This window comes from Nicotiana tomentosiformis, chromosome 11 (genome assembly GCF_000390325.3).
Source record: "Nicotiana tomentosiformis chromosome 11, ASM39032v3, whole genome shotgun sequence".
In the NCBI taxonomy this organism is placed as follows: Eukaryota; Viridiplantae; Streptophyta; class Magnoliopsida; order Solanales; family Solanaceae; genus Nicotiana; species Nicotiana tomentosiformis.
Genome location: NC_090822.1, coordinates 125,873,533 through 125,899,878, shown reverse-complemented (window position 1 = coordinate 125,899,878; position 26,346 = coordinate 125,873,533). Strand labels below are relative to the sequence as shown.

The following is a 26,346-nucleotide window of genomic DNA, read 5'->3' as shown; positions in this document are numbered from 1 at the left end:
TATGAATTATATATTTGGCAACGAGAGTTTGGAGCCCAAAACAGATACCAAATACGAGAAAACCCAAAAAAAAAAAGGAGTAGTTATATTTTGCGTTAATAATCGTCATAAAAAATTTTAAAACTATTCTAAAATATGAAAATATTTGGACTAATAGTAGTTGAAAGAAAAAGAAGAAAAGTAGGCCAAAATTTAGCCTAGCCGCAATCACGAACTTGTGTATACATAACGTACGGAGAAGTCTCATTTCTCCCTTGCTGGCCTTACTCTTACGTTTAATCAACGGAGACGCAACAAAGAAGATAGAAGAAACAAATGTATATATATAAAAAAAGAAGGTAAAAAGAAAACAAAAAAAAAACAAAACCACAACCAAGATAGTTTTGCATTTCTGCCTTCCGATCGGAAACACTACTTTTTTGCTTCTCAAACTTAGAGGTTTCTTCTCTCTTTCTTCTTTCATTGTAAGTCAATTCTTGTCCCTCTTTTCTGTGTGTGTGTTTTCACATTTCATTGTGTGTTTAGGGCATTTTTGTTTGTTTATTGTGTTTTATTCTCAATTCCTGATATGGGTTTGTATTGAAATTTTTGTGGTTTTAACTGATTAGTGAAATGGTTATTTATTTTTATGTTCTTATCTCAATTTTGTTAAGTGGGGTTTTCTTAATTTGCATATTTGATTATGATTTATTGGTGCTTTTACATTTATATCTGTGTAGTTAACTCAATCCTGAAATGGGTGTAATTTTTTATTTTTTAGGATTTATTTTACTGATTTTTTGAAATTGGCGTTGTTCTTATCATGTATGTACGGTCATCTATGTCAGTCTTGAAATTGTTTTTCTTTGTTGTGTTTTTATCTCAATCTTATGTGGGGATTTGATCATTTGGCTATAATTTGTTGATTTTTGATAATGGTGGTGTCTTAGCTAGTTAGTGACCTCGGCTATTCCATCAAGACTTACTACCTCTCACCAGCACACATACCGCGTAACTTAGCCAAGGCTTAGGTAGGAGGAATGATTTAGCTATGATTTTTTTTTAAAGTTTTCATTTTTTTCCTGTTTGGGTATTTGGGAGGAAGATTTTTTGTTGCATTTTCTTTGTTTTTCATTTGGGTTGGATGGCATATTCTTGATACGATATTGATTGTTGCATGCTGTGCAACATGGTGTTTGTTTGATAGATCATGCTTGGATTTCTAGAATATGTGCTTATTTAAGTGGATTTTTGGATGTGTCCAACTGATTTTTTGGGTTGTGGAATTTGCAGGCTGACGTGAGATTAGGAGAATTTGATTTGATGATGACGAAAGTAGCTGGGTTTTAACTTGAATATTGGTGCTAGGAAGGATTTTGTAATATTAGCTGAATTTTTGTTTTGGATATCGTTTTTGTTTTTCGTTTGGCAACTTGACGAAAGATAAATATTGTGTGATTTTTGGGTGACTGACTATGGCAATGTCGTGGGCTGATTCTGTTTCTGCAGCCGAGAATCCGGCTGGTGCTGCGTCCAAGTCAGCATATGTTCCACCACATCTAAGAAACAGACCGTCGATAGAACCTCCTGCACAGGCTTCGTATGCTGGTGCTGCTGCATTAGGTAATGACCACAGTGGTTATGGTGTCCCAAATGTGGTTGGCAGTCGTTGGAGTGGTCAAAGGACTGAAAACCGATCTGGTTATGTTGGTGGAGGAGGACGTGGTGGTGGTTGGAATGGGGGACGTGGTGGTTGGGATCGTGAGGTTAACCCCTTTACGGACGAAGATAGTGAACCCTTTAGTGAACAAGAGAGTTCTGGGATCAATTTCGATGCATATGAGGATATTCCAGTGGAAACTAGCGGGGATAATGTGCCCCCTCCTGTGAATACTTTCGCAGATATTGATTTAGGTGAAGCTGTCAACGAAAATATTAGGAGGTGCAAGTATGTTAAGCCGACCCCTGTGCAACGACATGCTATACCTATTTCACTTGCGGGGAGGGATTTGATGGCTTGTGCTCAAACTGGTTCTGGAAAAACTGCTGCTTTCTGCTTCCCCATTATAAGTGGAATCATGAGGGGCCACTTTCCTAGACCTCCACGTCCACGTGTGGCATTTCCTCTAGCTCTTATTCTCTCCCCAACGAGGGAGCTCTCATGCCAAGTAAGTTTTTCTGGTTTTTGGTCTATTTAGTCGAAGAAGAGAGGGAAAAATGAAGTTGCTCTCCGTACATTGATATATGGTTTGTTTTGCAAAATCTGCAGATTCATGATGAAGCTAAAAAATTTTCATATCAAACTGGCGTCAGGGTGGTTGTTGCCTATGGTGGTGCTCCTATAAACCAACAGGTCTTATATTTTCTCTTGTTTGCTTGGTACTTCAGTTTTAATTTCTTATGTTTTGCTGGAACCTATTGGTTCTTTTTGGATTTGTATTATTAGTTGCGGGGTTTTCTTCCATATGCAACGTTAGTTTCTGTCGTAATATTTGAGTGATTAATTAGAATTGCACAAGTATACTGTGATATGATATCTGTGTTTAGGTTGCTGCATTTACTTTGTCGCTTACTAGAGCTTTCAGTTTACTGTTGATGCTGCACTTTCTGGAGTGTATATTCATGTGGTACAATCTCTAGCAAAGTGATTGTCCCTGGCATGCATAAATATTGGACAAAACCACTATGAATATGATTTTTTCTGAGGTTTTGATATTTGCATTCCTTGTGCTACCAGAGGGATTCATGTTCTGAGGTAGGTTGTTGGTCAAGTTCAAACTGGAACTTGCCTACACTCACTTTTTATAACTTTCTTTCTTTAGTGAGTACATTTTTTTTAAACAATGCAGACCTTGAGAGACTTTCCGAGTCTCAAAAAGAAATTATACACGTGAAATTGGCATTCATTTCACTGAACTTTGACGCACATGAAGAGGTTGTTTGTACCTATCTGGTTTATATTGCTAATGCAATGGTGGCAATAATTGAAAACTTGGTAGAGATTTTGAATATGCATTGATTAATTGTTGCAAAGTTTCATAGGTGCATTTAATGATAGTGAGAGTTTTGAGTAATTTGTGAAATTAGAGTTTGATGCTAGATCCTCATTTCACGGTGGAAATATAGAGAGCTTTCCTTTTCTACCGCTTTGCAGGCACTCTTTTGCACTCTTATTATATGATAATCTTGAAGCTTGAGAGATTGATTTGTTACATCGTTTAATGTGTACAAGTGTTTTCTGCTTTGGTTCATAGGTCAACTGATAAGTTTCTAATAGTTGATTTCGTGCTCTGACACTGTTAATAGCTTCGAGAATTAGAGAGAGGTGTGCATATTCTTGTGGCAACCCCTGGGCGGTTAGTTGATTTACTTGAGAGAGCAAGAGTCTCGTTGCAGATGATAAGGTATTTGGCTCTAGACGAGGCAGATCGAATGCTTGATATGGGTTTTGAACCTCAAATAAGGAAAATAGTGCAACAGATGGACATGCCTCCGCCAGGTGTACGACAGACCATGCTGTTCAGTGCCACTTTCCCAAAAGAGATTCAGGTCATTTTTCTACATGGACAGACTCTTTTTTGATCCACTATTTTTGTTTCTTTGATATCAATTTACTTTAAAGCTCCCTTATCCTGTGGACTTTGCTGCGTCAGACTGCAAACTGGTTATATCACAATTTGTAGCTGCCATCGGAAGTTATAACAATTTTCTTGAGCTGCTTGCTGTTCTACAGTTGAATGGAGCTTCTCTTTTTCTCTACCTCTTTGCCTATGTGTTAGAGCATAGGGAGAGTTCCTTGGTAATGATTGTCGCAAAATTAATACACTTAAACTTTATCTGAATGCAGAGACTAGCCTCGGATTTTCTATCCAGTTATATCTTTTTGGCTGTGGGAAGGGTCGGCTCTAGCACAGATTTGATTGTCCAAAGAGTTGAATATGTTCTAGAGACTGACAAGAGAAGTCACTTGATGGATCTTCTTCATGCACAGAGGGAAAATGGTGTTCATGGCAAGGTAGCTTCCATCTATTTGTTTCAGTTTTACTTAATTATCCAAGGTTACGAAGTAGGTGTCTCATAAATATATTGCTCACATCTATAACTGGGGGGGGGGGGGGGGAGTATGTTTCCGAGTTCAATTCTTGGTCATGGATTTCAAGAGCAATGGCAACTTGCAAGGCCTTGCTAGTGTCCAGGTGAAGTCAGCATAACTCTTTGTGAAATTTATCAGGATGAAAGAATTCCAAGTTTTGGTACTTGTATGATATTGGTTGGCTCCGTATCCTGAAAATTCTTAGAATCGCTAAATATCAGTAGCTGGAGGTAGAAAAATTTAGGTATTAAAGGAAGAGGCAACCAAGGTTGATAGTCTTCCTAAATTGTCGATTTGCATCAGTTGCTGTGTTTCTGGTGTAGCCTGTGATGTCAAGCAAAATGTTCAACTTTTGGAGAGAAACAAATACATTCATATCTGTGGATACTCCAGAGGAGATTTAACTTTACGATTTTATAGAAACGGTTGCTGTACCCATATTTTTCACTTTATATTTTCTTCTTAGTAATCATCCAATTTCAAACTTCTCAACTTATTTATTGCTCATTGCTTCTCTCGAATTTTCAGCAAGCTCTTACCCTTGTTTTTGTGGAGACTAAGAAGGGAGCCGATTCACTGGAGCATTGGCTTTGTATGAATGGTTTCCCCGCTACTGCTATTCATGGCGATAGAACTCAGCAGGTACGGTTGCTTATTCCTAGTGCACTTCTTGTTGACTGATTTCATGATACATAAGCTATAATGTTTGTTTTATTCTCTCTGAGTGTTTTTTCTTGATGATTTCTTGCCTCTCTTCCTGATCTTGTTAAATTCTTGTAATCCATTTTGGTTGTCTTGTATAATTGTTCTCTTCTCAGTTTCAATTAGAAATCGAGGAACTTTTGTTAATAGGCATGCCATGTGAAACCATGAATTAGCATTTGAACTGGAGGATTTCTTTAATTTTCTAAGGTCAATAAGGTGTACATGCTTCAATATAGCTTATTACTATGGAATCTCAATCTTCTTGTACTTTACTATGTTTGGTTGCTTCTCCTGCTTCTAAATAACTTCATTTACATTGTCTGCGTTATGATTAGCTGGATTGTGCATATGCTCCGGTTCTTCCAGTTCTAAAACCAACAACAACAACAACAACAAACCCAGTTTGATCCCATAAATGGGGTATGGGGAGGGTATTGTGTACGCAGACCTTACCCCTACCTTATAGAGATAGAGAGGCTGTTTCCGATAGACCCTCGGCTCAAAGTCCTAAAACCAATATCCAAAAAAAAAAGGATTTTGAATTTTCTTTTTTCTTCCTCTTAATTTCTTCAGTAATCTCATTTGTCCATAAATGAAAGAATTTGATGAAGAAGTTGCTTCCTTCGTAGAAATAAAACGAGATTGGAAGTAGTGCTTCTCAAGTTCTATAAGATGTTGCCTTGGATTGGTACATCTGCTCGTGTTTAACTAAAAAATATCTTAAAGTTTAAAAGTGATAAGTAGAACGTTTCTGGTTAGATAAGCACTGCCGTGTTTCTTATGTGCTATTATACTAAGAAAGCTTGTCCAATTAAGTTTAAGCTTAGATATGGCTATGCTGTATGAGATGGCATTCTATAGGTTCCCTGTGGAAGGTAAGATTTGTCCTTGGCGTTGTGACATTGAGTGTTGAATTGTCCATAATTTTTCTGCTTTAGTAGATTCCTGATTAGATAGATCATAGATGAGTTTCAGAATGCAAAATTTGACTGGTTAAATTAGCTATCCTTGTTGTAATCACAGTGTTTTAGTTCTCATGATTCTCTCATCTTGGCACTTTTTTACCTTACTAGTCTCTGGACACGCGCGTTGCGCGTGACCCTTATCACATAAGTTTTTAAAATCATATAAATATTATTAAAAAAATGTGTTTGGGTGATAAATAGTTTCTAAAATTTACAATATTGATTCTATTCAACTAATTCAATAAAGAGAGAAATATAGATGCCTTATTATAATTTTGATATTTGTTTTCGAAGTCCTGACAGAGTAGCACAATGAATAGATTTATATTTACATTGAACACAAATATTAATCTTTCTATGACTTTTGCACATTTTTAGAAAACACTTGAAAAATAAGCCTGAATATCACAAGCCTACACAGTTTAAAGAAGTTGAAGCAATTTGCTATACTCATGCACAATACTATTATTACCTTGGCCAATTGAACCTCACTTTTTCTCAAAGGTAAAAGAAAATACTTCGTGTTTACATTAAAATAAATAAACTATATATAGGTCAATAAATTATAGAAGATCATAATAGCTCATGAGAGACAATATAATATTGAAATTCAAAGAAGATCGGAGACAACACTAAAAGTAGTTAAAGAGACGAAGAACCTCCGTTGCCAATATATAAGAACCTTTAACTCTGTTGTTCTTATACCTTGCTTTGCTACTACATTGTTAGTGATATATATATAGAAGATCGGAGACAACACTAAAAGTAGTTAAAGAGATGAAGAACCTCCGTTGCCAATATATAAGAACCTTTAACTCTGTTCTTATACCTTGCTTTGCTACTACATTGTTAGTGATATATATATATATATATATATATATATATATATATATATATATATATATATATATTCTAACACTGTCTTTTAATCTAATCGAGACTCCCTCCAAATCTTTTATCGAAAATACCAACTTGATAACTCTACTGATTTTATTAATTAAAGATCTAAACTACTGTAATAGTGAAACACTGTAATTGTTTGCTTCTAAGCCACTTTAATTTTGTTTTCACATTTTGAAAAAATACTTTTCAAAAGTAGGCTTTTTTCTTATCTAAGTTAGTGTCTCTGATCTAATCTCGCTTAACAATATGATAGTTAAGAAGTTACTTAGTTTAATTAGGAAAATATTTCAAGAGGTTTAAAAACTCTATGTAGGAAGAAGTTTACAAATAACCGATGTGGTAATCAGAGGCGGACCCAGTATTTTTACACGGCGGCACATTATTTTACTCAACCAGTGCCCCCGAAAGGCTTTTAGTGATCAGGGTGCCAAGTACTTTAAATTAACTATTTTCGAAGTATATATATATATATATATATAGATAGATTTTCGCCGAAGCTTATGGGATCCGGTGACCCCTCATTATAACATATAGGTCCGCCTATGGTGGTAATGATCAAAATCTACAAAGAGCAATAAAGCTTCTAGGTGCTCGTTGGGAAAATTAACCCCCACAGAAATAATATTCACGGTATATGACTATAATAAATGCGAATTACTAAAATACTGTAACCAACGATAATAATAAGAGAAACAAGGACACCGAGATTTTTACGTGGAAAACCCTTCTGAATAAGGGAAAAATCACGGCCCGAGAGGAGCAACTGATTTCACTATAGCGAGGATTTTACACTTTATGGTACCGAGTAAAATACTCCAAGACCACTAAACACTCAAAAAAAATAACCCTCTTTTGATTTTTCCACCTCACTACAATACCGCTCAAACTTTTTATATTTTTCCTCACAGAGTATTTTGCTTCTTACTCTGTAAATCACTCTCTTTCTCTTTGTTTTGGTGTGATTACAAATGAAGGTAGAAACACCTATTTATAGTTGAAGAATGCCCATATTGATGTATCCAATGACATCAATATTCACTATTTCACTTCAAAAGCTAGTTGCCCAAATTGAACTTCTAAATTGGTTGGCTTGACAAAACCAAAAAAGAAGCTTCATCTTCTTTCACATGGGCCATGGGATGGACCCAATACTCGTTACACGAGAATACAAGTAAGATGAACACGCACATGATATGGTACAAATACGAGGATTACTCATTAACTATATGAGAACTATCAGATAATAGAAGCAGCAAAGTGAAGCGGCTCCTAAACAAACATGAAATGCAATAATGAAATATTGGATAGCTAACTCTAGGGAAATATGTAGTACCAACCACCCCCACTCCTTGATAGTGAAGATGATAAATTCAGTTGCTATCCCCCGCCAATAGAAAAACACTACTGTCATATGGCAAAGTCCTTAGAAAACTCTTGTGAAGTATATGTACTTATAATTGAAGAACTTTTTTCAAAATTGATGTGGAAATCTCAAAAGTTAAGGATAGGGAAAGGTCCTTAAAATAATTGGTTTAATTACTTCCTACCTGTTACAAACTACACATGCATGGTACATTAGAAGCGCTTCATATCCCAACAACTGATATCAGTGGCGGAGCCACCTTATAGGAAGGGGTGTCAAATGACGGAGCCACCTTCGCGGGAAAATACACTGTGTAGCTAGGTAAAAAATAAATTATATGTAAATATACTATGTATTGACTCCCCTTAATTTCCTGGTATGTTTATTTTTATATATTTTGACACCCATAACGAAAATTCTGGTTCCGCCACTGACTGGTGTACTAATTTCAAGTTTGCAATTAATTTAGAAGCTAAAGCAGAAAGCTCCAATGCTAATGACGGTAACACACTTTGCTATTGAGTTTATTGACTTTTGGCATATTCATTGTACAATATAAATTGGGAGCTTTTTGTTGCCTAATTAATTGTAACTAAAACGGAATATTCATCCACCTTGACATTTGCAGTATTTATTTACATTTTTGTACATTGATAATAAAAAGAATATTCTATGATTGAAGGGCAAAAAAAGTTTTTAACTTTTGATGTCTGTTTTAGTCTTTTAACTTTGCATGTTGGAGCTTCCCACTTTTAGTATAATATGATTCCTTCGTTGTAGCTTATGTCGGAGAATCTTTTCCCTCTTTTTTAAATCCTTGACCCATCGGTGTGCTTCTTTGGCAGGAAAGAGAATATGCCCTGAGATCCTTCAAAACTGGTCACACACCAATTATGGTTGCAACAGATGTGGCAGCACGTGGTCTCGATATCCCCCACGTTGCACATGTTGTCAACTTTGACCTGCCAAATGACATTGATGACTATGTGCACCGTATTGGAAGAACAGGACGAGCAGGAAAAACGGGTTTAGCTACTGCTTTCTTCAACGAGAACAATTCTTCATTGGCAAAATCACTGTCTGACTTGATGACAGAAGCAAACCAAGAAGTACCTGCTTGGCTCTCTCGCTTTGCTGCTCGATCTAACTATGGAGGGAAAAGTCGACGTGGTGGAGGTCGTTTTGGTGGTCGTGACTTTCGAAGAGATTCCTCTTACAATCGAGGCGCTGCAGACTATTATGGTGGTGCCAATATGAGCAGTGGATATGCATCTGGGGGGTATTCATCATATGGAGCAGCAGGTGTGACTAGTGCATGGGACTAACCGGACTCATTTTGCCCTGTTAGCAAATTCAGATGTAGTTTTAAGTTTACGCTAGCAAAGTACTCACTTTAGAGCTTACTCTTGTTTTGCTCACTTTGGTACTTCTCTTCCTGTACTCGAGTTTTCACTTCTGTGGTGGTTGTCGGTTGTGGGCTCTAGTGAATGTGTAAATCTTGGCAGGCGGTGGCGAATAATTACTAACCGATTAGGAATTTTTTGCCTCATTTTACTTCTCCCTTTGGGTTTTCACTTTGCTTTAGCATTCTGTAGGTGATGGATGGTTGAAAAAAAGTAGGTCATGGTAAGAGGAGTTTAAGTTTCTGCCAGAAATTTGGTTTATGCTTCTCTTTGGAGTATTCTTTAATCAACCCAATTTTGTTGGTTGTAGATATCTTCTGCAGAGCCCTTTCAATCAAAGTTTGGAACTGAAGTTATGTTCAACTTTAAACAATATTGTAATATCCTAAAGTCAGTACCAGATTTACTATTGTATAGGCCTTAGAGTAAGTTCTTGAAAAAGTTTTTGCTGTTTGATACTTTCATTTCTCTTTCATGATTGGTAGTGGTTTTGTTGGTTGTGGATTGAGTTTGTAGAGTTGTCTGTGTCTTTATCTAATGGATTATTTTACAAGCTTCTTTTAGGAAGTTTTTTTTTGTTAACATTGGTGTCGGATATCTTGTGCGCACCTCGACTATGCCACTGAATGTTGCAGAAGGTAATGGTTTGTTGGTGTGGGGTTTGAGCTTGTAGAGTTATCTGTGTCTTTATCTGATTTATGACTTAACAAACTTCTGTTTGGAAGTTGTTGGTCCTTTTCCTGTTGTTACTGATTGAGCTCTTTCTAATTAGTGGTTTAGTTGCCAAGGAAATCTGAATATCTAGTTTGTGAATTAACAAAAATAAAACAACAATAACACCAACAACCCAGTATAATCTCACAAGTGAGATCGGGAAGGGTAGTGTGTACGCAGATTTTACTCCTATTCTGGGGTAAAGAAACTGTTTCCTATAGACTCTCGGTTCAAGACGATAAAAAGAGACAATATAACAGTAATAGAAGTCAAAAGACACTACCAACAACCTAAGAACCAGAAAAATAAATGGAAAAAGCAATATTTGTGAATTAACTCCATTGTATTTACAAAACAAAATAGCTTTTTTTTTGGTTACTCCATAAGATATTGTTTCATAGAGAAAAAGTTCATTTAGAAAAAAAAACGAGAACAGGAAAAATGATTTTTTCTTTATTGTTTCATTTTTCACCATTCTTTGATTAGATTGAATAGTATGAAATAAAGGACATAAAGGAAAATATACCAATAAATGACATCATTTTTGTAAAACAAGGTTATAGATAAATTCCACTAGCTATTGGATTAGTTGAAAGACTTCCCATCTTTTGAAAGTTTTTTTGTTTGTTTTATATTTTGTCTTCTCTAAAACCCTTTTCATTAGGTGAGATGAGTTTGAGAGATGCACTTGTTTAGTTTATTTACAAATTCCTTTGCATCTGTTGGGACTTGACTGTGTGTGTGTGAGCAAAGAGTGAAAATCTTTTAGAAATTGAGATTATTAATAGAGATTATTATAATAATAATAATAATAATAATAATAATAATATCAAAGGGAGGTAATTTTGTGGTATGTGATGTGTGTAGATGGAATTATTTGACCTTTCGAAATCAGACAAAATGGCAAGTAGTTGTTTGGTGTGGACAATTGTGGTTTGCCTAAACTCGTTTCTAGACTTAGTAATAACAGTAGTAGTATTTATTGATAATTTTTTCTTTTTTGTAAATTGTCACACATCAAGCTCTAAAATAATTTTAGTTGCTTATCATTTTTCGAGATGTCTTCACATACATGTAATTAACTAACGTGAAGGGTTGAAAAAATTAATTCGAGTGATATTCTTTTTATGTCATGCCAAGGAGATTACGATAACATTATTCTATATTTTTCACTTTTTTTTTTAAGAATTGTATTTCTCATCCACCCTACTTTTTAGAGTTTCCTAACTACTCCATTTTTTTAACATGTTAAATTTATTATGGTAAATAAGGTTTTAAAATTTATGTACAGATTTATCAAATAGTTAAATTTACGTATAGTGGTCTTTATTTAAAAAATGGAATAATATTCAATTGGATTTCGATTTGAGAGTAAAGTTTATACTTGACAAGCTGATGTAAAAAATATATTTATGGAATAATTGTCGTGTTATAATTACGGTAACGTAACTTAATTTACGTAAAAAGTACAAGGAAAAAAGGTGTTTATCATGAATAATAGTAATGTAATATAATTACTAACTTTCAGATAATTATTACGGTATGTTAGTATTTTTAATTTAATTATAACTAACTTATGATGAAGGGAAGAAAAAGGGGGATCAAATTGAGTGCATTTAATTAAGTGCATGAGGGATGTCAAAGAAAAAAATTGTAACTACAGTACATGTTATTAGGGGTGTATATAGACCGAGTTGGTTCGATTTTTATCAAAATCAACCCAAACCAACTATATTGGTTTGGATTGATTCGATTTTGTCGGATTTTTCGGATTTTTGATTTTTTTGTTACATTAATATTATTTCAATCTTACTTTGTCAAAGTTATAGATAAAATTTTGATAAATGAATATATTTTTAGTAAAAATTAAAAATTTTGACAAACATATAATCTATTAAAATATTCTTATGGAAGAATTATTTTTAGTAACACATGATACTTATTTTCTTAGTCATCTAACAATATTTTTTCATTGATGTACGCTTTCAAGGTTAATTGAATTTAATAATTAAACATAAAAATCAATATGATACCAAAATAATGATATGTTCTATTTAATTTTAAATTATCTAAATATCATTTCAAATTTGAAAAAGATATAAGAAATTTTGTCATATGAATATGGAAGAACAAAGAGATGATTGATATATTTGAATAACACTTGATAAGAAAGTGATCAACCTATTATTTAAAGTAAATAAAAAATGAATGCACTTCATAGTTCTATTAAATTTTACATCCAATGAGAGGATCCCAAATATTTTTAGATTTTTTAAAAAGAAAATTCTATATAAAGGCTTAAAAGTATATATAAAACTTATATATTTATATGTCGGGTTGGTTCAGATATTTTACTTAATATCACACCAAATCAAACCCAACCTAATCGGATTTTTTAATCGGTTTGATTTGACTTTTCGATTTAGTGCTATTTTTCGATTCGGTTTGAACACCATTGTTATCATGTTGATTAATAAAAACAAAGTTCGAATCTTCACCTATAATTATCAAAAACTATAAATGGCCATCATAATGGATAAATATCCAAAAAGGACCCACAATAATGCGTTATAATATGGAAAATGAGCTAACTTTTACATCTTTATTTGACCAATCAAGTCATGTTTATGAGGAAATGATTATTGCTCTTCTTGTGACTCATTGCTGAAAAATCTCCCATTTGAAGAATAATAAATCCTTTTATTGAGCAATTTTCTCTTTAATTGTCCTTATTATGCGACGCGTTTCAAATTAACATATCCCCAATGCGGTAAAAAAAAAAAAAAAAGAAGAAAAAAACCATTCTTTGAAATTTCCACTATTGTATTTGAACGAGTGAATCAATATTTTACTACGATAAATTTTATGTTGAACACAATATTTATTTAGAAAATTATGATCACATAATCCTAATAAATCGTTTTCAAGTAACAAAAGTTCAATATCTTTTAACGAATTATTGTGACAATAACTATTATTGTAAAATTTGATAAAATGTTTCAATCATATGTTTTTCTGCATGACCATGCTATGGTGGCCAAAAATTTAATAATGAGGAATTTTCAGAAACCACTATTGTTTAGTGGCTATTATAACTTCCTATAGCTACCATATACATAATTACTTCCTATAGCTTTTATTCAGTTGTTACGGTAGTGTATTCACATATATTCGCGCTGCTGTATTCATGAATACAACAGCAAAAAGCGCCTAAAATCAGGGTAGTCCAGCTGTACGCGCATGTATTCACATGTATTCGCGCCATGTATTCATGAATACAACAGTAAAATGCGCTTAAAATCAGGGTAGTCCAGTTGTACGCGCATGTATTCTCATGTATTCGCGCTGCTGTATTCATGAATATAGCAATAAAAAAGCTCCTAAAATCAGGACAGTCCAGCTGTACGCGCATGTATTCACATGTATTCGCGCCACTATAGGAGGTAAAATTTCCTTAAGGAGGAATTTTCGGAAACCATTATTATTTAGTGGCTATTAACTTCCTATAGCTACCATATACATAATTACTTCCTATAGCTACTATTCAGTTGTTACGGTAGTGTATTCACATGTATTCGAGTCAGGGTAGTCCAGCTGTACGTACATGTATTCATGAATACAACAGTAAAAAGCGCCTAAAATCAGGGCAGCCCAGCTGTACGCGCATGTATTCACATGTATTCGCGTTGCTGTATTCATGAATACAACAGTAAAAAAACGTCTAGAATTAGGGCAGTCCAGCTATACACGCATGTTTTTATATGTATTCGCGCCATGTATTCATGAATACATCAGCAAAAGGCGCCTAAAATCAGAGCAGTCCAGCTGTACGCGCATGTATTCACATGTATTCGCGCTGCTGTATTCATGAATACAGCTGTACGCGCATGTATTCACATATATTCGCGCCATGTATTCATGAATATAGTAACGACAATCCCTTTAAAATAGGTATGTATAACTGTCTAAGAGAGAGGAAAAACATAAATAATGTATTTCATGCCTTATTTCATGCCTCAATGGTAGTATATACCATAAAATACTTATTTTTCTATAAAATATAAAAGGTAGCTATAGAAAATAATATTTTAAAATAATTTTGGTTTATAATAAATAGGATGTATTCCTTTGTTATAGGAGGTAAAATTTCCTTAATAATCAATATAAGGTAGTTAATTATCAAACATTGAAGCAAATATCAGTTCAAAATTCTCACATTTAATTCACTTAATAGAAAAGAACAATAAATCCTCATTATGCTTAATGTTCACTTCGTAACCACCCAAAATTCAATTAATGGAAGATGGCCAATTATATGCCAGGGGAAGCTAGTTAATTTTTTTTTTAAAACTATCATGTAATCGAAAGAATATTTATATATAAGCCTTCTTAAAATGTGATTTCTACTATTAAAAATAAAATAAATTATTTGCTAGGACAGATAAAGATAATCTGCTAATGTAAAAATTCGTAACCTGATAATGTATATAACCTAAGTTTTTTTTTAATATTGCTTGTTGAAGGGAGTTTGGTGTTTTTGGTTGTGAAGAGACCTTTTCTTGGTGATTATAGGTAGAGGCATTAATTATAGATGAAGGCTAGTCTTTTTCAAATTATTGTTATTACATTTACTTGAACTCTTTATATGGTTAGCAACAACTAACGGTTTGCCAAAATATCATTTAAAAGAAAGATATATCTACAACAATGAAAATAATTTTTATTTAAAATTTAGTTTTCAATGTAGCGAGAGGGAAAATGGTTTAATTTGAAGTTCTAAAAGAATACCAAGGGCAAATCTATAAACAAAAAATAATATGGTGAAAATTACCAGAGCAAACATGTTATTATGGAAATAAAAACTCACGCCATAATCTCAAGTTGGACGAGAAAAAATAATCCAATCTCGCCTATTAATGACAAATATTCGTTTGAGTCGTGTTTATAAAATATCAAACAATTTGAATTTAGCCGTTAAAATATTAAAGTTTATATATTATTTAAACTTGATTAAGTAATAAATGTATATATAAAAACCACATGTCTTTTAATATTTACTATTAACTCAGTATAAACTTCGAGCGCGAGTAAATTCTTAGCATAATCAAATTTATAGTTGATGCTTATAGTTAATCTTTTGAGATTGGATTGATAATCTATGACCACTACTACATTTTGGACCTCCAACAATCTAATTAATAGTATTAAAATTTGAAAGGAACATTCATAAAAAAATATTACTAACAAGCATGAAAACAAAGTCATCAGGCAGAAAACTTTAAACAAATGAAAATCCAGTAGACAAAATTTCTTTCAGCTTATTTTTAATAAGATATTGTATATCTTCTTTCAACCCAATTACCCAACATCAACATTTCCTTTCTCTTTTTTCCTTTTCTTTAAAATCTAATATATGTTCCATCTTCACGCAACAGTAAAAATTATCAACATACGATTTCGAGTTCAAGTTGCCACTTGCGAAAGTAATATTTTGTAGGAATACAAAGTACGATTGCGTATATCAGACTCCATGTGGTCCGATTTTTTTTTTAGACCTTGCATATAACGAAAGCTTAGTGCATGAGTTACTTTTTTTTTTTTTTTATGTTTCTATCCAAATAAAATCTTATACTATTCTGGTGCTGACATTTTCAATATATATTTTTTTAATATAACAAACCCCAACCCCAAAATCACCCCCCTCCCCCTCCTTTAACCACAGCCCCTTCTCTCTTTCACACACAGACAGAGAGAACAGTTTGGGTTTGACCCAATTAATTAATGCCAGCATTAAAAAAATCTGGTAAAGTTTCTTGTCCTGTGACTAAAAACAGAAAATATTAAATTTCTCAGATTACAGAAAAAAGATTATTGTAATAATAATATAGCAGTATTAATTATCAAATCTGCAAAAAAGATTTTCTTTAATTTTTTCAAGTAGGTGAAAGACAATAGTCTTGGTCTATTTAGAGAAAGAAAAAAAGAGAGAGAATGCTTATCACAATTTTGAAGTTGCTGTAGTTCTAACTTCCAAACACTGTTTTTTGTTTTATTTTTTTGTTTCTTTTTATTGCATTTTAAAAAGGGGTATAAAGTGAAAAAAAGGGTATTCCAAAGCTCTTCTTTGGGCTTTTAGCTCTCTTGATCTGATTCTTCCAAGGGGTGAAATTTTGAATCTTTTGTGCATGAAATTTTCATCACAGAAATGGACCAAACAATTGAAAGGTCTCCAAATGCACATAGGGGTTTTCGAGTTCAACCTCCACTGGTGAGTCCTCAAATCTTTTTGACTTTTTTTTTATTCTGTTAATTTGTTTGATTAATGCCTTTTCTTGAAATACCCTGATGATAATTCCTAGTAAAGGTGCTATCTTTACAAGAATTTTTGGCATTTAGCTTCTTTTTTTGAGGTACCCTGATGATAATTCCTTGTAAAGGAGCTACCTTGGCAATAATTTTTGGTATTTAGCTTGTTTCTTGAGGTACCCTGATGATAATTCCTGGTAAAAGAGCTACCCTGGCAAGAATTTTTGGTATTTAGCTTGTTTCTTGAGGTACCCTGATGAAAATTCCTGGTAAAGGAGCTACTTTTGGAAGAAATTTTGGTATTTTAGCTTTTTTCTTGAGATACCCTGATGAAGATTTTTGTAAAGTTTTAATTTTTGTAGGATTTTGGGTACTTAGCTTGTATTGTTTTTTGGGTCTGTCTTAATTTGGCCTTTTGGGCTTCTATTGGTATAAAATTGGGAGGTGCTCAGGTGAAAATCTTGGTGAATGTGCAACTTTTTAAGCGTTCTTTGAGTTTTCCCCATGTTATTGTTTTCAGCGCGTTTCTGGGGTTCACCTCTTCCTGAATTTAAAGCTTCTTCTTTGCAGCATTATAGACTGAGAAACACATATATGTCGTTGTGGTCATGTTTCTGAAGATGAGCCTCTTTGATCTCTTTGTTTTCCATTTGCTGCAGCTTTTATGAAATTCGTTAATTTGCAGAGGTGTTCTTTAACAATCATATTAGTTCTCTCTTTAACAACTTTAATTCAATTTAGCAACTAGAAAAAGATGATTGAATGTTGAGTTGACTTGAGTCCTTGAGCTGTTTCAAGACGAAAATTGCCTTTCAGGAAGAGAGTATCCCATCACAGGCTCATGGTTAAGTTTTGACCGAAATCAATTATTTGTGATAAGTGAATAAAGTTACAATTACGTTGCATCTTATTCAACTGAACCTTTGTGTTGTGTAAGAACTAGAAGTTTCTACTATGGTGTGAGTCTTTTTCTTTCTTTTATTAGAGAAGATTGTGATTTCCAAGGAAGGCTTAATTTTCGATCTGCATGTGGTTATCTGGTTTTTGATTCCATTCATTCGTTAGGAATAGTGAGGACATTTGTGATTGTCTATCAGATTGACATGGAGCTATAATATTAGCGGTTGTCTTTCCATTTTCGTTTTACAAGGGGTTCTCTTCATTTGTTTTTTGAAACACGAGTACCTGCATTTCTTGTATATGATGAACTTGTAGGTGCTGTGCTGTTCCACTTTACTGTGATCAATGTCGAAACGAGTCCCTCTCTTACTCGCCTATCAAAAAAAAAAAAAAAAAAAAAAAAAAACCTTTCTTGCTAGCTGTAATATTGTTTGTCTTTTGCATGAACTAGACGTGCTAATTCTGCACTGGATTTTCATTTGAATTCAACTCTGCGAGCAAGAGGGGGTATGATATTCTACTATTTTATACTTCCTTTTATGATTTCTTATGTAGAAGTACGAGGAAATGGCGCATTATTACATAGACTAATATTGATGTTGAATATATGAATGTGGACCTTTCAAATTTTTTAAAAGTTTTGTACTAAATGAATAAGTTTGTGCAATCCACTGAAAAATAAGGTCCTGCTTTATGAGGAGCAGTCTCATAAACTTAGAACATCAAAATTAGGTTACATTGCTGTAAAGCACAATGGAGTAGGTGCCCGTCTTATGCTCTTTTGATAGATTTGTGTGGACTAATGACTGACGAGACTTAAATCAAAGAACTTATAGAAATATGATCATTAAAGTGGTGATATATTTTCCTGTAGGCTTATATGAGAGCTCTTAGCTAGTAAATTCTGATATTCGGTATGCACCATATTATTTAGACCATGGTGTTTATACCTTGTTCAGGCATATCCTCAACTTTTCCTTTCTCAATTTTGGTGTAAATAGTGAAATGATGATTTGTCTATATTTCAGTTTTCCTATTAGTGTAGAGAAGGCATTCTCCTTTGCTATATTTGTCTGGTGCTGGAGTACACCTGCATATTCTAATTGGTAAACATTTGCAGGTTGACTCTGTGTCATGCTATTGCAAGGTTGACTCCGGATTAAAGACAGTTGCTGGGGCAAGAAAATTTGTCCCAGGATCGAAAATTTGTATCCAGCCAGACATTAATCCTCGTGCACACAAGACTAAAAACTCTCGCAGGGAGAGGTCAAGAGTGCAGCCACCTCTTCTACCTGGCCTACCAGATGATCTTGCAATTGCTTGTCTAATACGTGTTCCTCGTGTTGAACACAACAAGCTTCGTCTGGTCTGCAAAAGGTGGTATCGGCTTCTTGCTGGAAACTTCTTTTACTCTCTCAGGAAGAGTCTTGGAATGGCAGAGGAGTGGGTATATGTGATGAAGAGGGATCGTGATGGAAGGATTTCGTGGCATGCATTTGATTCAACCTATCAACTGTGGCAGCCACTTCCACCTGTTCCAGGGGAATACAGTGAAGCCCTTGGATTTGGTTGTGCTGTTCTTAGCGGTTGCCATCTGTACCTATTTGGTGGAAAAGACCCAATTAAGGGGTCTATGCGACGGGTAATCTTTTACAGTGCTCGAACAAATAAATGGCATAGGGCACCAGACATGCTTCGTAGACGTCATTTCTTTGGTTCTTGTGTAATCAACAACTGTCTCTATGTCGCCGGCGGAGAATGTGAAGGAATCCAGAGGACTCTCCGTTCAGCTGAAGTTTATGACCCCAACAGGAACCGCTGGAGCTTTATTGCTGATATGAGCACAGCTATGGTGCCCTTTATTGGGGTTGTTTATGACGGGAAGTGGTTTTTAAAAGGGTTGGGATCTCACAGAGAAGTTCTGAGTGAATCCTATAACCCAGAGATGAATGCATGGAGCCCTGTCAATAACGGGATGGTTGCTGGTTGGCGCAATCCAAGCATCTCCATGGATGGTCGCCTTTATGCTTTGGACTGTCGTGATGGGTGTAAACTTAGAGTATATGATGAAGCCACACATTCGTGGAATAGATTTATTGACAGCAAGCTCCATCTTGGAAGTTCTCGTGCTTTAGAGGCTGCAGCTCTGGTTCCCCTCAATGGTAAACTCTGTATAATCCGTAACAACATGAGCATTAGTATCGTTGATGTGTCAAGTCCTGATAAACAAGTTGAAACTAACCCACATCTTTGGGAAAACATTGCCGGTAAAGGGCACTTCAGAACTCTGTTCACTAATTTATGGTCAAGCATTGCAGGACGAGGAGGGTTGAAGAGCCATATTGTGCATTGTCAAGTGCTACAAGCTTGAGCATTGACCGTACTATATACTCGTCCATGATAAGAACTGAGAATTGGTTTAACTTCTTCAACCTCAAGAACAAAATCTCTTCCATTAAAGCAGTTTTGACATCCTCAACATGGTCTAGTGCCAGTTTGTGAACCAAATAGTTGCATAATCCATTTTCACTTCCTGATGACCTTCTGCAACCTCTGCAGATAACGCTCACCTCGGTAATATATTGTATATGTCATATGGAAGTGTTTGGATTGGACATAATTCGATATTGGCCTTGAAGTGGAGGGTTTCAGCATCAACAGCTCAAGCGTGGATTTCCTGGTATTTTCATACTTTGCCATTTATTCATCAGCAGATGTCTGTTCAAATACAGAGCTAGCTTGCTAATGAATTTCGAAGTAGAAAAAACGAGGCTATTTCGTCGCTTCATAAAAGATTAAAGAGATCAAATAGCTCTATATTTTGTGTATCCATTTGGTCTGTTGTTTTGCACCAATAGTAGAAAAACATAGGTTGGTTACTGAAGGACATATAGGTAGAATCTCTGCTTCTTAACTTCTTCCCTTGCTTTCTTTCAAGATCTGTACAATATGTGATTGGGATAGAGCGGCATTGAACTTGCAACCATTGGCTGCTGAAGTGGCTTATTTAGAAGTTCCTTATATTCAGCATTATGATCTTGCTGCTCCTGCTCCTGCTCTTTGAATATGTTGCTTATGATCGGTTAGAACATAGTGGCAATGTCTATTTCCTAAAGCTTGTGCTTTTCGACGAAGGGTTCTATGAAACAGGTATTGGTAGGTTCAGTAATGTGACATTTTCAAGATTTTTCATAACATGTTGAGTTTGTATTCTTACTTACAAAGGTTATGTGAAATCTTGAAAAAGTTATATGATGCATTATCGCATTAGAATTCATGGAATTTCCTTTTGCAGTAAATATAGATTGGCATTTGGTCTATATGTATTTCCAAAGTTCATTTTTATTGAAGATGTGAATTGCTTACTAGTCTGGAAACTTTGTCAAAAGATATGTGATCGTCAACAAATGTTTTCATCCTGCTTGTAAAGAATGATCCTTTGGTATAAAGATATTCTGTCCTCAAGCTAAATTCATTGTTCTTTGAGCTGAGGGTCTATCTGAAATAACCTCTCTATCTTTATAACGTAGAGGTAAGGCCTGCGTACACATTACCCTCGCCAGACTCCACTGATGGGATTATACTATGTTTGTTATTGTTGTTGTCCTCAAGCTAAAACCTCTTTACACAAATAAGAGTCTTCTCGTCTTGTCTTTGATTAATTAAAAAAAGGTAATACGGTACACAAAGCATCCCGCATTTATGCAGGGTCTATGTAAAGGCCGTGCCTTTAGGGGTAATGATGTAGACAACCTACCATAATGTAATCATTAATAGTTGCTTCCACGCACAAAAGTTGACCACCATCTATAAATTTTAGCAACTTTATTTCCTAATCAGAACTATGACAGAACAAATATACTGTGTGTTTACTTGGGAATATTACAATTCCAAGTACACAAGAAAGAACTAAACAAAGAATCAACTCTAGGTACCCCTGTTAAGCATTTCTTGAAAACGTTTTAATGATTCTTCTCTTTCAAACTTAAGTTGCTTCCTGAAATTCTTGATAAAATCATCAGCAGATTTATTCACATCCTCCATCAAGAACCGCCTCGTCGACGCAATTCTCTCTCTTCTTTCACCATCTTTGTCCATCCCCTTCATATTTGAAGAATCATTTTGGTGTTGATCCATTTTGAAGCTTAATCTATAAACTTCTTTTAGTGTTGAAGAGTTAGTTAAATGGTGATGGATTGTTAGCTTGTGAAGTTTGCTATATATATAGTTGTAAATTATGAGTTTAGGATGTTGTTCTTAGCTTTGAAGCATGAGTTTTTCATGGGAAAAAAGTAAAGGAAAGGAGAAGGAAAGAAAGAGTGATTATCTATGTTTGTTCATGAGTGGAAGGCATTCTTGTGGATTGTTGAAGCCAAAAAGGAAAAGGCAAAACACTTCTTTATTTTATTGTTAGTTTTTGTGTTTCTATATGGTTTAACATTTCAATGGAAGTTGCAGGCTATGATTAGTTTATTTGTAGTGCAAGAAACTGACATAAGTCCATAAATAGATTAGTGGATGATTCATATAGATTAAGGTATTAATTTGTATATCTAACTTTGTAACTTTGAATAGATGGTGGAAGAATTTATATATGTACTACAAAACGAAGTTTCTGAGGAAATTAAAAATAAATATCTAACTTGTCCATCATATATTATATTATCACTTAGTCTTTTGAGTTTCCTATAGCGGTAGCCTTGGCGTAACTGGTAAAGTTGCTGCCATGTGACCAGGAGGTCACGGGTTCGAGCCGTGGAAACAGCCTCTTGCAGAAATGCAGGGTAAGGTTGTGTACGATAGACCCCTGTGGTCCGGCCCTTCCCCGGACCCCGCGCATAGTGAGAGCTTAGTGCACCGGGCTGCCAAAATTATTTTTAAGTCTCTTGACTCAACTTTTGTACTATTTTTGACTTCAAGAGGGTGTGAGAAGGGCTTATCTAAAAAGTCCTACTAAGGGACATTACATTGACTGTTATTAAATCCTTAAGATGAAAAAGCAGTACGTCTAAGGATCAATTCAAGCTAAGAATTAATCAAACACAGGCGCTTATTAAGACGTTTTGGCTAAGAAAAAAGAAATTTTAAAGATTAAATTCAAAGCCATCTATAAGTTAATGTTGAGACGTATTATTTTGCAATTGGTTATTAAAATCAGATCGCCATAAGAAACTTATCCGTACACAGTGTTTATACATAACTTATGTTTCTCTCTTGAATAAACTTTTAATATCACTTAGCCATGGTTAATTACTATGTATTCTCGCCTCGATTTATAATATAATCATGCTAAGTTAATGCGATTTTGTGTAAACACTGTGTGTATAAGTATCTATTATTTCAACAACAACAACCACCCGTATAATCCCACAAGTGGGGTATAAGTATCTATTATTTCAGTTAACAAAAAACGAAAGAAGCTTCTTTGTAGTATCTAGCTGGGCAATTCCACCATGTAAGCTCCTAACATTTGCATTAAAAGTTTATGAAATACTTTCAATACATACAATTTTGTTAAAAAATGTCATAGAGAATGTTAATAATAGTTGACAATCTCAAAAACTTTTATTTCAATTCTTTGAAAAGGTAGAATATTAGTAGTTGCTAATAATCCTGCCAAATCATATGTTAGCCAAAAAAAAAAAAAAGCATGTTAGCAAAATATAGCATTATAGACTTTTGAGAAATTGGAACTCTATATCATCCAAATTTACTTGCAATTCATCTTCCATACTGAGTTTTAATCATATTCATCTTTTATCTTCTCCTTCTGGCTTATGTTCCTGTTATCATTTTATTGAAACTAGGAATAATAGGCAGATTCAGAATTTAGACCTGATGGATTCAAACTTTAAGTTTATATCATTGAATTCATTTAACTTTTTGAGATTTGTGACCAAACTTTCCACATGTATATTACTTTCCGTGTTGAAAATACTGAGTTCAGTTGAATTCAGCGAAACATACTGTATCCGCATCTGCTGGGGAGCATATAGCGGGGAGGGGGAGGGGGTGGGGGGGTGGAAGAGAGGTATATACATCAACTAATATAATACATCTTGTTATAAATGATACATCCGTGGAAACTTTACTTGATCATATGTTCTTGTACGTTGATCAACCTTTATTACCTTCACTTCACAAGAAGTGAAGTAAATAATACATTTGCCATTGCTCCTTTTAGCTTGAGGTGCATATTTGTCCCATTTACTCAGTATTAAGCATTTGCATATCATTGACAGGAGGTGGAAGCTGCAGCAAAGATAGACAATTGGATGTTACAACTTACAAGCTATAAGACTTTAGATATCTTCTGAGTCACTTCTGAATAAATAGATCAATCAGACTCAGCGGCGAAGCTAGAAGTTTTTCCAAGAGTGTTCAAAGTTGAAAGAAGTCAAAAAAAATTCCTTTATAAAGGGTGTTCAATATATATTATATACCGCTAAAACTTAATATTTTACCTATATACACAGTCTAATGTTTTCACGAAGGGTGGTCAATTAACCACCCTTGGTGCAATGTGGCTTCGCCGGTGCACGAAGCATCCCGCGTTCACGTAAGGTCCAGGGAAGGGCCACACTCCAAGGGGTGCAATGTAGGCAGCCTATCCTGATGCAAGCATCAATGACTGATTGCACGGCTCGAACCTGTGACCTATATATCACACGGGGATAATTTTACCGTTACTTTAAGGCTGCCCTCGCAGAAAAATGGTGAAGTTGTCGATGAAAAGTGAGTTTTCACGCAAGAAAATGAAGGATACTGAAAAGACTTGTCCAAAATCAATATGTTATACGTGTGCAATTTATTCCAGTAGAAATTCCAAAATCCAAATATAAGCATTGGTTGGAAGGAATTACCCTCAGTTGCTAGCTTGTAAAGGCAAGTTATAAATTTGGAGACACAGGAGAAAGCAAATTAGTAATACATAGGGAGGAGAAGAATACAGAGAAAATTCTGCTTATCTTGGCACAAAAATAATATAAAACAAACTATACACACTATTAAAACCTAGCTTTGTAGGGTTTTCACATTAAAATAACAATTGTTCAATTCCATTAGTCAACTATTCAGGGGTTGACTTGTAGCTTTTGTTCAAGTAATAATAGTATTATTTTCTCAACCTATGACCGCTCTACTTGTAGTGACTTTTACTCATTTGGAAATCAATGTTAACATACCTAGGTTGCAAACAGGCAAAGAAATTATTTTTAATGATTACAGTTACCAAAATATTATCCAAAACTCACAGAGAATCTTCTTCAACAAACTCCTCACTATTTTTATCTATGTTATTGTGTGTTGGATTCTCCAAAAGTAAAACATTATTGGAGAAGCCGACACGAGTACAAGTGTATAACAACATTTTGAAAAGTTCGCGTAACATAGATTTTCACCCGCTAGCCAGGAATGGTAATGCAAACAACCATTTTTAACATTACTACATCTCCCAATTAAATGATCAGACCTTTCAAGTTTCAACCAATAAAGGCTAACAATTCTTTAAATGGAAGATTTAGTAAATCACATAGGATACTCCCACACACCAAGTAGAAACTTTATTAGAATGAACAACAAGGTTAGTAACGCAAAGTTAACTATCTAACCTTTGGTGCGAGGTAAAATGGAAAATATTTTATAGAAAAATAAGTTATTTTCTAGTGTTCGGTTGTCAAAAAACATTTTCACCAAAAGTGGAAAGGGAATCATTTTCCTACACGATTATCTCAGCTCTTAACTTCATATAACTGCTTTAACTAACACTTAGACATAATTATCAATTTTTACTACTCAATACTTCACCAAAACACTATCCAGTTTGCTAAACAGTAAATCGGATCGGCTATTTATGTAAAGATCCCGAATTTCGAAAAGATTTACCTGTAAAACTTGTCTCAAAGATCCACCACAAGAGCTCCACCATATTCCATTGTTCATACAAGAATGAATAGTCTCAAACTGATTCACATCAAGCTTCTTATTAACAAAACCAATCTGAAAGTAAACACTATCAGAAGGTGGCAAATCAACTCTAATTTCATTAACATTGAACCAAAAAAAGAATCTTTTCAATTCAATCCCTTTTAACTCAGTCATTGACCCAATACCTAGCTTCCCACTAATCTTTTCAGCATAATAAACCAAGTATTCGAACTCAACATAACAAGGGGTCTTCAAAAAAACTTCAAAGTTTCCATCTTTATCAAGATTGAAGGATTCCACAGTGTCTGGGAAGATGCCACGTGGAAGCCCATATTCTGGGAGAATATCATATATTGTGGGATTTGGTTCTGGCTGTGGTGATGGGCTGAGAATGAAAGAGAGGGTAAAAGGGGGTAAAATGAAGAGAAGAAAAATACCCAAATGGAATCTTGAATTGGAAGCCATGTTTTTTGAAGAAATTGAGCTTTGGAGTGAAGGTAGAGTGCCTTAGATGGTTGTACTTTCTGCTTGAAGAGATGTACTTTATTTGGATGGAGGAGAAAAAGAAAATAGCTTAGTTTTATTGGTTAGAGAAAGAGAGAGTAGTTTGTTTTGGACTTTTGTGATGACATCGGAGAAAGAAGCCAAAAAAGTGCAATTTCTTGGAAGGTGGGAGTGTTTAAATTATTGAAATTTGTGGGTATATTATTTCTCCAAAAGTTAGGGACATATTTATCTTTTAATTATTCAAATTTCATGTACCACTCTTGCTCAAAATTAGGGACTTTCTTAAGAAAGTCAAAACTTTAATTGCGTCTAGTCAACTATAAAAAATCTTCATTGTTTTAAAATAAATTTTATATAGGACAAAATCGTAATTAAATTACTCTCCCTAATATTTAGGAGTTTTAAATCAACTAAATCATTATTTTCTTTATATATTTACGGCTTTGAAATCACATAAAACTTTTCATATTAAAACTTTTCTTATTTAAACTATGTATGGAGTTCTAATGTCTTTTAAATTATTATAAAATTGTAATTACCATCCGAAATTAGGAATTCAAAGCCTACTAAAAACATTTCTTA

The 26,346-nt window shown here is 34.3% G+C and overlaps 3 protein-coding genes across 4 annotated transcripts; 2 read left to right on the top strand and 1 right to left on the bottom strand.

Annotated features, from left to right (window-relative positions):
- Nucleotides 1-309: 309 nt before the first annotated feature.
- Nucleotides 310-9,873, top strand: LOC104098799 (DEAD-box ATP-dependent RNA helicase 11-like). The gene is made up of 7 exons (XM_009605621.4): nucleotides 310-464; nucleotides 1,273-2,147; nucleotides 2,249-2,332; nucleotides 3,286-3,528; nucleotides 3,827-3,994; nucleotides 4,601-4,714; nucleotides 8,854-9,873. Exons 2-7 carry the CDS (start codon nucleotides 1,455-1,457, stop codon nucleotides 9,331-9,333), a joined length of 1,782 nt encoding a protein of 593 aa, XP_009603916.1. The 5' UTR covers nucleotides 310-464; nucleotides 1,273-1,454; the 3' UTR covers nucleotides 9,334-9,873.
- Nucleotides 9,874-15,798: 5,925 nt separating this feature from the next.
- On the top strand, nucleotides 15,799-20,651 carry LOC104098798 (F-box/kelch-repeat protein At1g55270). Of its 2 annotated transcripts, XR_686832.4 has the most exons (4): nucleotides 15,799-15,928; nucleotides 16,329-16,393; nucleotides 18,452-20,011; nucleotides 20,270-20,651. XR_686832.4 is itself a non-coding variant. In XM_009605618.4 (3 exons), exons 1-3 carry the CDS (start codon nucleotides 15,907-15,909, stop codon nucleotides 19,700-19,702), a joined length of 1,338 nt encoding a protein of 445 aa, XP_009603913.1. In that variant the 5' UTR covers nucleotides 15,799-15,906; the 3' UTR covers nucleotides 19,703-20,651. The 2 variants fall into 2 exon arrangements, 1 of the variants encoding a protein (XP_009603913.1); XM_009605618.4 differs by having other exon boundaries at nucleotides 18,452-20,651.
- A 2,714-nt stretch (nucleotides 20,652-23,365) lies between these two features.
- On the bottom strand, nucleotides 23,366-25,983 carry LOC104098797 (uncharacterized). The gene is made up of 2 exons (XM_009605617.4): nucleotides 25,216-25,983; nucleotides 23,366-23,583 (listed from the first exon to the last, which is right to left on the bottom strand). The coding sequence occupies exons 1-2, from the start codon at nucleotides 25,720-25,722 to the stop codon at nucleotides 23,539-23,541; spliced, it is 552 nt and encodes a 183-aa protein (XP_009603912.1). The 5' UTR covers nucleotides 25,723-25,983; the 3' UTR covers nucleotides 23,366-23,538.
- Nucleotides 25,984-26,346: the final 363 nt, after the last annotated feature.

Bases quoted from the DNA above. Each gene is read 5' to 3' on its own strand.
- LOC104098799 (XM_009605621.4), top strand. From the start codon at position 1,455: ATGGCAATGTCGTGGGCTGATTCTGTTTCTGCAGCCGAGAATCCGGCT. The intron at 3,529-3,826 runs GTCATTTTTCTA...ATCTGAATGCAG, and splicing joins CTTTCCCAAAAGAGATTCAG to AGACTAGCCTCGGATTTTCT. The intron at 4,715-8,853 runs GTACGGTTGCTT...CTTCTTTGGCAG, and splicing joins ATGGCGATAGAACTCAGCAG to GAAAGAGAATATGCCCTGAG.
- LOC104098798 (XM_009605618.4), top strand. From the start codon at position 15,907: ATGCCAGCATTAAAAAAATCTG. The intron at 15,929-16,328 runs GTAAAGTTTCTT...TTTTCATCACAG, and splicing joins GCCAGCATTAAAAAAATCTG to AAATGGACCAAACAATTGAA. The intron at 16,394-18,451 runs GTGAGTCCTCAA...AAACATTTGCAG, and splicing joins TTCGAGTTCAACCTCCACTG to GTTGACTCTGTGTCATGCTA.
- LOC104098797 (XM_009605617.4), bottom strand. From the start codon at position 25,722: ATGGCTTCCAATTCAAGATTCCATTTGGGTATTTTTCTTCTCTTCATT. The intron at 23,584-25,215 runs GTAAATCTTTTC...TCTTTGCTGCAG, and splicing joins CTTTGAGACAAGTTTTACAG to CTTCCACCTCCTGTCAATGA.